The sequence below is a fragment of the Perognathus longimembris genome, chromosome 18 (assembly GCF_023159225.1).
Source record: "Perognathus longimembris pacificus isolate PPM17 chromosome 18, ASM2315922v1, whole genome shotgun sequence".
NCBI lineage: Eukaryota > Metazoa > Chordata > Mammalia > Rodentia > Heteromyidae > Perognathus > Perognathus longimembris.
In genome coordinates, this window is record NC_063178.1 from 48,605,431 (window position 1) to 48,619,594 (window position 14,164).

At 52.1% G+C, this 14,164-nt stretch overlaps 1 protein-coding gene across 1 annotated transcript; it reads right to left on the reverse strand.

Moving 5' to 3' along the window:
* Positions 1 to 755: 755 nt before the first annotated feature.
* Positions 756 to 6,573, reverse strand: LOC125367037 (germinal-center associated nuclear protein-like). Its single transcript, XM_048367675.1, is given in 3 exon segments — positions 756 to 4,071; positions 4,073 to 5,346; positions 5,349 to 6,573. Coding segments are annotated over 3 exon segments (5,715 nt in total). The 3' UTR covers positions 756 to 855.
* Positions 6,574 to 14,164: the final 7,591 nt, after the last annotated feature.

Genomic DNA, 14,164 nt, shown 5'->3' on the forward strand with positions numbered 1-14,164 from the left:
ACTCACTTCCAAGCTGGACCTTGACTCCCAGATGTGCCTGCGCCCTCTACTCTCAGAAGGAGACACTGGACCCTTCAAGCCCGGAGGCCTCTCCACTGACCTCTGGGAAGGAGACACTGGACTCTGCAAGCCCCAAAGGCCTCTCCCTGCATCTCAGCCTTCCCTCTGGAAAGGTACATCCTTTATTTTGAAGTAAGACATTTAATTTCTTCTGCTGAGGCCTTGTTATTTTGTAAAGATGATGGCGATGCTGGTGCCCGTGGGGGTGATGAAGCAGCTTACGTTGACAGAGCACTGACCGTGAGCCGGCACTGTGTCACCCCCTGGGAAGTAGGTGCTATTACAAATGGGGACCTGAGTCCAGCACTTGAGTGGCTGGAGTGTGGAGCGAGAGAATCAGGTCAGCCTGGGCTGTGATGGGATGATGAGATCCATCACATCAGGGTTATCATGAATGCAGAAATAAGAAGAGAGAAGTCCTGGGAGCATGGCACAGAACGCATGGGAAATGGGGAGGAAAGTACAGTAGAAAGGGCCCAACCGCTGCAATTGACACAGAACAAACTCAGCAACTCAAGGACAGCAGAGAGGAGGGAAGAAATGAGAAAATGAAGGAACACATTACATGAAGCAAAAGAAAAGAAATGTCGAAGAAAGGGGAACTCGTCCTGGATCTTTCTTCCCTCCTAAAGGAATGTCCCTTTTAATCAGGTCTGTCTGTCTTTTTTTACAGATTCAAATGGTTTGTTTGCATGAATTATAATCACATTTGCAAAAGTGCATGAAGCATCTGGGAATAACATAATTGTAAAAAGACACTATTTGGCAAGAAGACCAGGTCTTTGGTCAGGCTGCTCAGATGTCTACCATGTCCAGCAGTGCAGAAAGATGGAGCTCAGAGGCGACTTCCTCTTTGCGTGAGCTCTGGATCAGCTTTTCCAGGTGCTTCAGCCGTTCAGTCAGAGAGGTGCCCAGTGGCTCTGGAGGCCGCAGCTGCTCCCTGGTCCTTGCAGTCCGTGGACGAGTTACGGTAGATGCTTGCGCCATGGACTCAATAGTACCAGGAAGAGATACTAGTGTCTGGGGAAGGTAGAGGGGAAGGGAAGTGGAATCGGTCCATGAACCCAAGTCTTGAGACAACCACTGCTGAAGTTGTTCTTCAAACCTCTCGTTCTCCTCCTTCTCCAGCAGCAGGCTCCCGGACAGACGCTGGATGAGGAGCTCCTCAGCAGGGGCTCCGAGCATCAGGTCCTCTGCACCGGGCCTCCCCTTCGGGCCACACTCTGTCCTCCTCTTCCCTTGTTGGTGCAGTTGAAGCAATGGAGTAGGAACATGGGTTGCCGAAGGACAGAAGGACTTTATCCCAACACGTGGCCGAGTCAGCTGTAGCTCCTTCCATGTCTGTGCTCTGGCTTGTTTCCATGACAAAGGAACATCAAATTTTTTCAACTCATTTTTAAAGAAATAGACACAGACCTGCCCATCTTGGCTGAGCGCCTGTGACGTGAGAGGGAGCAGAGGGGGTGTCCAGTCCCTCAGCTTGTGGTCGATGCACAGGGCGAGGACGTCGTCCCAGGGAACCTCGGCCACCGAGGGCCCTGCCTGCCGGCTCCGGGAGAAGCTCTTGCTCTTCCAGCGGAGGTAGGTCTGGCGGAGCAGGCTTTCCACCTGGGAATGGAGCACTGGCCACGTCTGCCGGGAGCTGGGGATCTGGGAGGCGTACTGGAGCACCATGGAGCACATGGGGAGCCAGGGAGCTCCTGGGGGTGGAAGGGCCAACTGAGGCAGCTGGAACCCAAGGACAGCCTGCTTTAGCCAGGCCAGGTGCTCCGGGGCGTTCCAGTGCAGGTGAGGAAGCCACGGCCGGCCTCCCGCCTCGGCGAACTCAGGGACAGGCCAGGAGAGCTGACCAAGCTTCTCTGAGGATGCCACAGAGGCCAGGAATTGCAGAACGCTGTTGAAGAGCTCCACGATGGCTCCCGGCTCCTGGGACGCCAGGCCAGCCAGGCGCCGCTCCTTTCGATCCTGGAAAAATCGGCCACTGAATGCCAGGCTGACGCCATCCTCAACATACTGAGTGAGAGTCTGGCAGCAAAGGTCCGGGGCGTGAGGGCAGCGTGAGACCAGCCACTGGGCCACATGGGTCACCTGCTCCGTGGCACGTGCATCATGGATGGAATCGGGGATCTCAACCACCATATACTCGGACACCAGCTTAGCTGACACCAGATCCTGCAGCATCAAGCCATCTTCCACCTCCTTCCCCGGTCCATGTCGTCTGGAGCTGGGAACCAGAACCACCAGTGGGAGTGCGGGGTGGCAGGGCTTCGCCCGCAGGAGCTGTTGCAGCCGGGCCGGCAGCCCGAGCCCGTCTTCTCCCTGGCCATCTTCACTCTTCACGTTGGGGGGCAGCAGCAGCACTAGCCCGCTGGTGCCCAGGAGGGCATTTGGGGCCTCCAGGGCATGCAGGGTGCCGACCCTTGGGGCGTCCGGGTCCACCTGGACACACACGTGCACAGACACCGCCCGCCCCGCTGTGCGGCCAGACCGCAGGACGATGGCCCGGGTCTGCGTCTCGCCAGCCCCACCGCCCTCACCCAGGAACTTGACCTTCAGCCACTCGGCGAGGATTCCGCTGGGGCTTCCCGGAGTGTGCTCTTCTCCACGAGGCAGAACCAGCACCAGCTTCCAGAACACTCGCGCGTGGGCCCCAGGGACATGCTGGGCCAGGAGCCGCGGCAGGTCCAGAGGCGCCCAGGCCGCCCTGCCGAGCAGCTGAGGGGGCGAGGGCGCTGTGGGGCCCCTGCGTGACCTCTGCGCGGCCACGGTGGCCGCCCTCCACCGCTGCAGGAACCTGCGGGAGCGGCGGCCTTCCCGCAGCGCCTCCCCCGCCGTCTGCGCGATCTCCTCAGCCAGGACAGTGCCAAGAAGGCAGCCACAGATGTCTTCCGTGCAGCGCGCCATGCGTGCTTCACTCTCCGCCTCCTGGGACCGCGCGGCCTCCTCGGCGCAGGCTTCCCTCGCGCACTCGGCCACCTCGAGCCCCGTCAGCTCTGCGAGCAGATCATCCAGGGCGGCGTCGGACACGGCCAGCGCCGCGGCCGCGAAGGCCGCCCCTGCGGTGCCCACGGCCTCGCAGCCGCCCCGCACCGCCTCGCTGAGGAGCTCCTCTGCCACGGCCGCCAGGGCCGCCTCTGAGTCGGCGGACGCAGCCCGGGGCGGCCGGGGCTGCAGCTGGATGGATGGCTGCGGGAGGTTGGGGGCCGCGGCCGGGATGGGGGCGCGGGGAAGAGGGGCGAGGGAGAGGACGGGGCGCGCGGGAGGCGGCGGGGGGAGCCCGGGCTGAGCCTCCTCTGAGTCGGCGGGTACAGCCCGGGGCAACCGGGGCTGCAGCTGGATGGACTGCTGCGGGAAGCTGGGGGCCGCAGCCGGGATTGGGGCGCGGGGAAAAGGGGCAAGGGAGAGGACGGGGCCCGCGGGAGGTGGCGGGGAGAGCCCAGGAAGGGCCGCCCTCGGCCCAGCTGCCCTGGCGGCGTCTCCTGCACCCCCCGCGCCCTCGGTGCGGGGCCTCTGAGCACCGCTGGGCAGCTCCTCTGCCAGACTCGCCCCGAGGTACTCATGGTGGGAGCCAAAGCTGTTCGCGGGGGTGAGGCATGGGGCGGGGGACAGCGGCGCCCCATTCACGACCTCCCCCACTGACACTGTCAGCTTCCGCGTGACGAAGACCGACTTCTGGGCCTGGAGCCGCCCCTCAGGCTCCGGGACCTGGGATCGGGCTCGAGTCAGCTCCACGTGGCCCTCGGACACCGTGAGCCCGTGGGTGCAGAGGAAATCGGCGGCCTCCCGGGTGTCTGCGAAGAGCAGCATGCGTGCCACATCGTCCAGGGGGAAGCGCGCGGGCCGCCGGACGCTAGCCGTGTAGGCCACGTTGAGAGCCGCAAGCGCACGCCTGCGCACCAGGTCAAAGTGGCGGTGCAGCAGGCAGGCGCTCAGGTACGGAGCTGCCCGTGCCAGCTTGAAGAACCGCACGAAGTTGTGGCTGCTCAGCGCCATTGCAGCCTGCATGGCCAGGATTCACCTCGGGGGACTCGCGGAGCTCGGGGCGAAGCCGCTGCACCTCACCGAGGACGTCACCGCGGTCCAGGTGCAGCAACACGTGGTAGGCCTGGAACTCGGCCTCGCCGGGGCAGGGCACCCCTCGGCGCCCCAGCTCCCCGTACATCTCCCGCAGGCTCCGCAGGCACTGGCTCAGGTTCTCCGCATTGAGGGCGGCGTCGAAGGTGGACGGGGGCTCCTCGCACAGGAAGTGCGCGCAGTGGATGTGGAATCGGGCGCAGCGCTCCAGCACGGACAGCGCTGCGGGGTCGCACAGCTGCTGCTGCATAATGTCCTTCCGCAGGCCTCGCGTGCGGTTCCACACGAAGTCGTACCAGTCCCGCAGGCTGCTGTCCTTCCGGTCCAGGATCTGGGTCACCAGGTAGTCCATGGTGTGGCTGAGCACGGCCGGGGGACGGAGCTCGTGCGCCAGGGGCTCCTCCTGGCCGGCGGAGGAGCGGCTGTACTCCTTCACCGCCGCCGCGTGGTCCACCCGCCGTGTCCCTGGGATCACCTCGAACACACTCAGCTGCCCCCGGGCCTCCCTCTGGTACCGCTCCTTCTCGGGACACATGTCCGGGCAGGTCCCCACCACCGTCCCTGCAGGGCCCAGATCCTTCCTCTCCTCCCCAGCTCGCCGCAGGATTCTGTCTCTCTCGGCGAGCACGCGGTACTTGGCCTCCGAGGTCTCAGCCATGGTGCCTATCAGCCCACTGAGAGGGGACATACACAGCCCCAGGCCCCCAGAGCCCTCAGACCCAGCGTCGAAGGGGTGCCCCTCACCTCCATGGGCCTCCAGGAGCCGTGGCTTCTTCACGGGGGAGCTCGCCTTCAGGGGGCTGCCGGGGGCGACCCTCCCCAGGCGCTTGTCCAGTGGAGACTGCGGGAAGGATGCGTCCCTCAGGCCCTGGCCAGCTGCCCCATCACCAGGTTTCTTCTCCTTCGGGGAAATGCGTTTCTTGTTGGGACTCATTATCTTCTTGTGCCAAAAAATAGATACCTCCTTGTGCAAACGTTTCCCTTTCTTTCGAGCCAGAGCTGCAGATGGGTGATCAAAAAAGTGCACCACTGCAAGCTTCCTGCTGGGCCAGGTGTCAATGCGCTGTACTTTAGCCACTTTCCTGAAGTAGTTATCCAGAAAGGCCCTGTCGTTGAGATGATCGGGGATGTTCTTGCACTCAATGGCCTTGGTCTCTAAGGGAGAAAAACCTCCAAGACTGTCTGTGCTCTGGCGTCTTTTATTCTGGCGTACGGAGTTCCCCTCACAGAAGCTTTTCTCTCTCTCCTTTCAGTTTCTTGCTCTCTATTCACACCTGGAAGCCCCGAATGGTTCAGGACAGACTGAATCCCTGGAGATGCTTCACTTTCCCCAGATGGCAGAAATGAACTTTGCCCTTTAGACTCCTTGTGGAGCAGATGGCCTGCTGCTTTATTGCTTTCAAAGACCTCCTTTGTCTTCCGGCCCAACAAAGCGCCTCCCGGGGGCCGATTCAAGCGGGCAGGGCGTTTACCTGGAGGATGGTCACCCCTGGACAGAGGGTCAGAGTCTCCCACCACCTCCTGGCCATGCCGCCCTGGTGAGCGGCGGTCCTGGCTCTTTTTCCTTTTCAGTCCCTTCACGAGGTTGGGAAGGGGCTCCACTGGGGAAACTGCTTCCTCACACCCTTGCTTGGCACTTGTTTTGCTAGCAGGGAAGGGTTCTCCTAAAGACCCGGAAGATATGACGAAGCTGAAGCTACTACTGGCACCTCCAAACACTGGCCCAGGACCTCTCTTCTTCTCCTCTACAGTTTGGTTTAACAAAGCAGGAGCAAAAGCAGATGAGCTATTTGTATTAGCTGGGTTTGAAAAGATAAAATTTGAATCCGTAGCTGAATTACTTGTCACCTGAGGAGAAGACAAAGGGGGCATCGGGCTGCCAGGTCCACTACCCAGTAGACGGGGAAGAGAGAAAAATCCAGAAGGAACCTGGCTCTGTGTATCTTCTGGCTCAGACTCTGCCCCCAGGACAGGTCTGAACACTGAGTCCTCTGGAATTTTAAAGCTGAAATTGGTCTTCCTGGAGCCAGAGCTCACTGTTTCTCCAGCTTCTGGTCCCAAAGTAGAAGTGCTTGGGAAAACCCCACTGCTGGTGGATGATGGGAGTTTAAATCCTGGGTTTCCAGACACAGGTGAACTTGAAGGCCCGGATGTAGCTCCAAAAGCAGTGTGTTCAACTCCAGAAAACAGTCCAGCACTTGAGGTTTGGGTGGGGCCAAATGCTGGTTCTTTAGAGGCACAACTTTTTCCAGAAGGTGCTCCAAAGCTGGGGACCTGTGACAAGACCGGGTTCTTCCCAGATAATGTACTACTTTGCCCCAAACTCAAGGGCTGACGAAATCCAAATGGAAGCTTAGCCTGAAGTGTACCTCCGGTACTACGAGGAGATGCTGCAAAAGCACCAGGCTGCTGCCCACCAGAAGGGTTCCCTGGATTCATCTTTGACTCAGTTATTAAAAGCCAATAAACACCACACTTACGAAAAGCCTCTTCCTGAAATAGTCTGTTGTTCCAAGGGCTCCCCTTCACACAACACACAAATTCCTAGAAGACCTGCTCTTGAGTCAGAGTTTAGACCCTAACAGAGCAGCTCCCTCCCCGATGCAATTCACCCCTTGGGAAGGCGCTGAACCCCCAATCCACAGCCCTCAACAGAAAGTCCTCTTCCTGAATGAGTCTACTGCACTAGGGGGCTCCCAGTCACACAACACACAAATCCGTAGACAACCTGCTTCTGGGTCAGAGCTTCGACGCTAGCAGAGCAGCTCCCGCCCTGGAATCCACCCCCTTGTGAAGGCGCTGAACCCCAAAGCCTCAGCCCTCAACACCCCTCCCTCTTACCGGCAGGATTCAACTGTATTTCTGGCTGTGAGGTCTGCCGAGGACTGGTGGTCGCCACGAGAGTTTCCGGGGCCTCTGTCTTCCTACCTGCCCGGGATCAGTCTTCAGCTCCTTCCTCCAGCAGCTGGGACCAGCGAATGAAGCTCCCGCGGTGCTGCTCTCCTTTATATACCAGTCTTGAGGGACCCGCCCTTGAGCTAGCCCTTCCCCTTCCTGTGGGATGTGCACTTCCAAGAGCCTCAGGCCCAGCAGGTGACTGAGCCATGCCTTTAATCCTTTCTACTCAAGAAGCTGAGATCTGAGCATGGAGGTTCAAAGACAGCTGGAGCAGGAAACACTGACAGACTCCTTTTCTTTTCATTTCTCTATGGTCAAAGTGATGTACGAAGGGCTTACAGTTTCATATGTAAGGCACTAAATACGTTTCTTGTCCAACTTGTTACCTCCTCATGTTTCCCCTGCCTCCACATTTTTCTCTTCCCCCGCATAAATTGTACATTTAGTTGACACCATATAGTTTTGTAAGTATTGCTGTGGCATTGGTTTGTCTTTGTATCCTTTGTCCATTTTGGTATTTCCTTTCCCTTCCCTAGTTCCAATACATGTGTCTATACAATATCCAGGGCATGAAAATCAGTTACAGTGATCTTAGGGGTAAAAATACCGGAGAGAAATCTAAAAGAAAAAGGGCAAAATTTCACATGGCAGGGTGAAAATAACAACATCAATGCTATGCTAATTGAGGAACCCACCCTTGACCTCCTGCTTCCCCTTCCTGTAGTGTGTGCAGTTTCAGAAGCCCTCAGTTCCCTGGGGGGGGGGGGGAATAGCCACGCCTTTAATCCTTTCTACTCAAGAAGCTGTGATCTGAGGATGGAGGTTCAAAGGTAGCTGGAGCCAGAAACATTGACAGACTAATCTTTTCATTTCTCTATGCTCAAAGATATGTACACAGGGCTTACAGTTTCGTATGTAAGGCACTGAGTACGTTTCTTATCCAACTTGTTACCTCCTCATGGTTCCCCTTCCTCCCCATTTTCCTTTTCACCTCATGAGTTGACACCATACACTTTTGTATGTATTGCTTTGGCATTGGTTTGTATTTGTATCCTTTTCCATTTTGGTATTTCCTTTCCTTTCCCTAGTTCCCATACATGTGTCTACACAATATCCAGGGCACGAAAATCAGTTACACTGATCTCAGGGGTAAAAACACGGGAAAGAAATCCAAAAGAAAAAGAGCATGATTTCACATGGCAGGTTGTAAGTAACAACAATGATATGCTAATTGATGAACCCACCCTTGACCTCCTGCTTCCCCTTCCTGTAGGGTGTGCACTTTCAGAAGCCCTCAGGCCCAGGGATGACTGAGACATGCCTTTAATCCTTTCTACTCAAGAAGTTGAGATCTTAGGATGGCGGTTCAAAGACAGCTGAGGCAGGAAACACTAACAGACTCTTTCTCTTTTCATTTCTCTATGGTCAAAGATATGTACAGAGGGCTTAGTTTCGTATGTAAGGCACTGAGTACATTTCTTATCCAACTTGTTACCTCCTCATGGTTCCCCTGGCTCCCTATTTTCCTCTTCCCCTTCATGAGTTGTACAGTTGGTTGACACCATATCGTTTTGTAAGTATTGCTATGGCATTGGTTTATCCTTGTATCCTTTGTCCATTTTGGTATTTCCTTTCCCTTCCCTCGTTCCAATACATGCATATATACAATATCCAGTGCACTAAAATCAGTTACAGTGATATTAGGGGTAAAAACACAGAAAGGAAATCCAAAAGACAAAGGGCATAATTTCACAGGGCAGGTTGAAAATAACAACCACAATGATATACCAGGTGATGAACCCACCCTTGGCCTCCTGCTTCCCCTTCCTGTAGGGTGTGCTCTTGCAGAAGCCCTCAGGCCCAGGGGGTGACTGACTATGCCTTTAATCCTTTCTACTCAAGAAGCTGAGACCTGAGGAGGGAGTTTCACAGACAGCTGGAGCAGGAAAATCTGACAGACTCTTACCTCCAATTGACTACCAAGAAAATTCCAGAAGTGGAACTGAGGCTCAAGTGGTAGAGCACAAAAGTTTAGGGCCCAGGACCTGAGCTGAAGCCCCAGCACTGGCACCCAAACCTTCAGGAATATGTGTGTTTGTTTGAAGCAAACATCAGGGCTTCATCTTTGTAGGCACATCTTGAAATCCTCCTTAGTAGCTTCTAAAGAGCGTTTATTAAGAATTTCCTCTTGAATGGCCTACTGGGGCAGTAGAGAATAGGAGATTGTTGTAGTTTTAAACACTGGTGGGATGGTATGGGGAAAATCTCCCACTTGCTGCAAAATGATTGGAGACTGCCTAGGTCAAGGCAACATGGAGTTTGTACATCAGTCTGAGTCCTAGCATCCAGCTGACTTGCACATGTTGATTTTCACTAGCACTGAGTGTGGCAGGAAGAGGATTCTTAATGGTTGTTTGGTGGAATCCACATGTCCCTTACAGCCGTCTTCTTAGAGCATGCTAACCTTGGATAGCAGGAATGCTGAAATGTCAAGCAGAGCTGACACTGTTGGCCAAGAACATGTGGGTGTGTCTGTCATCAGCTGAATGGTCAGGTGCATGTGGAACCCAGTCATAAGTAGAACACTCCATCCAAAAGGAAGTGCTAACTGCCATTTTAGCTTCAGTATCCATCTGGCTTGTTTTACTTTATTGTATAATTCACTAATGAAAAATCATAAATAGGACATCAGAAACAGGGCTGACTATGAAAGTAAAGATTTGCCATCCTTGCTAGAAGCAAAGCAGCATCTCTCCCTCTAGTTCGCAGAGCTGACGGCTTCACAGAGGGTCCTTGACAACCTTGAAGTTTATCAGCAGCTGTACTGACTTCTTGCTGTATTAGCCAGAAAGCCCTGCTAGCAACGTTGTTATGTTTTAAGAGGAGCCTAATGAGGTTCATCTCTAAAGAAAAACTGCTCCTATTTTGTTTTTAGGGTATGATTTGGTTTTTATAAAATGGGTCATGTTCATGCTGACCTGGCCTATGCTTTGTGTCTGTAACTCAAGGGTCTTTTGCTTCTGTAAATCCACGTGCTTTCCCCAACAATATGCACCATGATGGCACCGCCTACCACAGAGCATGGTGCAACGGGGGGTATCCTATTGTGAGCTCTAGCACCTGATGTTTATGTAAAACAAGTGAATTCAAAGGTCACTGAGTCAGCACCAATGAAATTGTAATACACCAATCTTGCATGGCCTGCCTATGTAACCCCTTCTCATAAAAACCTACCCCACCCTCGATTGTGGGAAGTGGACTGGCCGCTTAACGCCTATCAACTGATGGTCTTGGAGTCTCATTTGAACGTGGGATATAATATTGCAAATGTGAAAGATTGTGAAGATTGTTGCTAGTTGTTTATTCCCCTCGTAAAACTCATTTGTCATATTGTGCAAATTAAAAGACGAGCACATTAGTGCAAGGTCTTGATAAGACTCAGCTGTCACGGAAGCATGTTTCAGGTGTGGGTGTGGGTGTGTGGGTGTGTGGGTGTGTGTGGGGGGGGTTGTGGTGTGTGTTAGCTGGAGCTGCTGTGGAACCATGGGGAATGTCCCTTGGTTATCTGGGAGAAAGGACTCAAAACGTGAGATTTGAATGGTGCGGGAACTCTGTAGTGAAGGATGGAAGTACTGAGCTCAGCAGGATAATGAGGTTTCCCTGCTCATGTAGAAAGGGGTTTGGGGCTGTGCATGGCTGGCATAGAGCTGAAGGGGGCCACTCAAGGCACTGAGAAAGCATCTTGGGACTTCAGACATGCTCTAGGTAGATTTAGATGGTCAGAGTTGCTAGTGGAAATGATTGTGGGATGGATGGATGGATGGATGGAATATGACTGGAAACAGGAGGAACTCTGGGATGAGGGAATGCTCTGCTGTGAGTGGCTGGTGGCTCACCTGGGATAGAGAACAGGACTGGGATATGCCAGCCAGGGTACAATCTGGTAGGCCTTAGCTGAGGAATGGAAAGGAGCCCAAAGTTGATGGTTTTAAGTCTGTAGGATGGATGAGCCCAATTAGTGAATGCCATCGCTACACGGATGCTGACTGCTACCTCTGTAGGCCCTGAGTCGACTATTGTGTGTTTGAAATAGCAACCTCCTTTTCCCTTGTGGAACTCCACACATGTAGCTACAATCAGGAGATAGTTGTGTGTGTGTGTGTGTGTGTGTGTGTGTGTGTGTGTGTGTGTGTGTATGCTTACAGGTATACAGACTTTTAGTAACATGTTGCATATGAAAACGTTGTTCACTTAGAAGGACTATCTGGCACTAACTTTCATGGAAGACTCATCAGGACTGTTCCATGACTGCTAACTGTTGGATTTCTCTTATAACGAGGAGTCATCAGTACTGGCATATGGTAGACTCACGGCATAAAATCACGGGTCCTAAAGTGACGGCTCCATCAGACTCTACCCTGGGCAGGCATCTGTCCCAGCAAGTAAATGAACCTTCCCTACTTGGGCTATTTTTCAGTGGGCCCTGACATTGCTCTTAGGAGCCTCGTCTAGTGTTTTGTGTTCTGTGTTATGCCTACCCAGTACACAATAAGGAACAGCTGGTTTTCTGACCATGTACATGGATTGTGGCCACATCTCCTGGAAGGCCTTCCACAGCATTTTCAGTGTTTGTAGAATTTATAGTGGGAGTGCTCTCCTGACTTTGGTCAGAACTGAGATACCACTGGGCCTCCTATGTGTGTTATGGGGTTCAAGGGAGGGGATTCTCTATCCCTCCAAGAGTCCACTACTCAGAGAGAGTCTCAAGCAAAAAGACGGATTTACTGGGGAAGCATAATGCAAACTGACTGGCAAGGGACACAGCACAAACTCGGGATCTGAAACCGCAAGAGCAAAAAGCTGGCTAACCGGCCAGGGACACAGTGCAGACCAGGGAGCTAACACTGTGACCCTGAGCAGTCCTCAAATTAGGGTTTGTAAAGGTAAAAGCGTGGCACAGATGTAGGTGGTTGACGCAGGGGGTAGAGCAAGCAACAAACAAGTTAAGCAAGCCATTTACATGAGCAGAATTTTGGGGTCAGGTTGACATAATCTACCCACCCAACATTTCCTACCATGTTTCCCTAGTCAATAAGGAGTCAGTTCTGCTCCCTACAACATGTGTATTCTAGTTTCTCTCTCTGTATATCTCAATTCAGGGAGAATAAGATGAAATTTCTCTGCAGTTTCCTTTTTGGTGCCACATATTAGCAAAAGATAAAATACAAAATAGTCACGTGTCAAACTTACTCTTGAGCCATCAATTTTAGTCGAGCCATCCATCAATTTGACTCCCTAGAAGAATTATAACTGCACTGCAATTTCAATGTTCTTTAAGTTGGAATCTGGACACCAGGTGCATGTATGTAGAGTATGTTCGTGCATTGGCCCAGCTGCTCTTCTACCTGCTCCTGAAGTACTGAGTTAAAAGGGTATCCCTTAAGTGGGTTTGGTAGTTTGGGACCTGGGAAGTCATTGCCCACTGGGGTTAGTGACTTTCTCCCATCCCACATCCTACTCTATCAAAATGGTACCTGCAACGTTCTCAGAGGAGGCTTGAGGATCATGGCAGAGTCATCGCCTAAGGCCCCAAGAAGCTACCTTGGTAATTTGTTCATGGAACCTCTAGGTTTTGCTCTCTGTAAATTTAACAAAGTGACACCTACTGGCTATGAAGATGAGGTGCACTGGATAATCCATAATCTTGTAAACTAGTTTCATAGCATGAGAGGTACAGGAAGGCAACCACAATTCAAGCAATAGTATTGGAAACATTATCCCAATAGGATACCTACAAGAGGAGGTACAGTAAAGGGGAGCCAAAGTTTGGTCCCCATAGGAGATGTATGCATACAGGGCCAGTTCAAAATGAGTGGGGAGGGGGAAACACCTCCTGATGTGTGGGAGACAAGGCTTAGCAAGAGACAAGGCTTAAAAGACAAATAAGCATGGGCCCGAGTTCAAGCCCTAATGTCTCCCCAAATATCTCCAACAAAAAGCAAATTCTCTGTATATTGTAGAGATCTTTTGATTTCTGTCAACAAGCTTAGATAAAGACCTAGTGCTGCAAAGTGAGTATTAAGAAAGTGGAGGAGAACAAACAGGCAGGACTCATCTCAATAGGCAAGGACTCTTTATCAACCTTCCGTTGGAATTGAAAGTTGTGCAAGCATGTGGGATTGGAGTTAGACTTTTGTGGAGTCTGAATAAGAAGACAGAAGTTATGGGAAAAGCTATTGGGTCTGTGTAGGTGAGGGCTTTCCAGAAGTTTATAGCTAGTCTTAAGTCAGATTGTCCTGCTTGTTTCAAGCATATCCCTGCACACCTGGTGTTTTCCTGATGTCTGTATGCACCTGGGATATTGGGTAGGGGATAATCCTTCAGGCAGTGGTGACTGAGAAGACAGCTAATTATCAATCCAAGCCTTTTTTAAAAAAAATTATTCTTTAAATAGAAGTTTTTTGTTACTACTGAGGTGTTGCGCAGAGGGTTTACCATTTCATAAGTCAGGTAATGACTACATTTCTTGTTGTTATTAATTAAATTTTGTTGACAAGGTATTGTGCAAGAGGAGTACAGTTACATAATAGGACAGTGAGTACGTTTCTTGTGATATCTTAAGCATAATTTAGTTCCAGAGTTAAGATAAAGAAAATGCACTAAGACCCAAACTTGCCAATCAGATGAAAACCAGGCTTATGACTTAAGATTTGGGGCATTGATATAATTTATATCTTCTATCAATTTCAGTCTTTGGTGAACCAAAGTTTAATTGTGTTCTTAGTTGCAGAACAGGAAAATCTCAGAAGACAAAAACCAAACAATATGAAATAACTGCAACTCTAGTCAAATTGTTACTAAAAAATAAAAACTCCATTTATCTCTGGCTTTAGGAAAGGGTGATCTACCTTCAAAATGTTAGCAACAGATAAAAATCCAGAAATAGGATGTGAGATATAGCTGTTAAGTAGAACCCTTTCTGTTTCTGCGTATTTTGGAGATGGGGGTCTCCCTATGTGTCCGAGGCTGGCTTTGCACTTTGAATCCTCCATACTCAAGGACTGTAGTTCTGGGATTACAAGCATGGATCACCATAGTCTGCTCTTAGAAGATACTCCACAGGGTGCCAAGC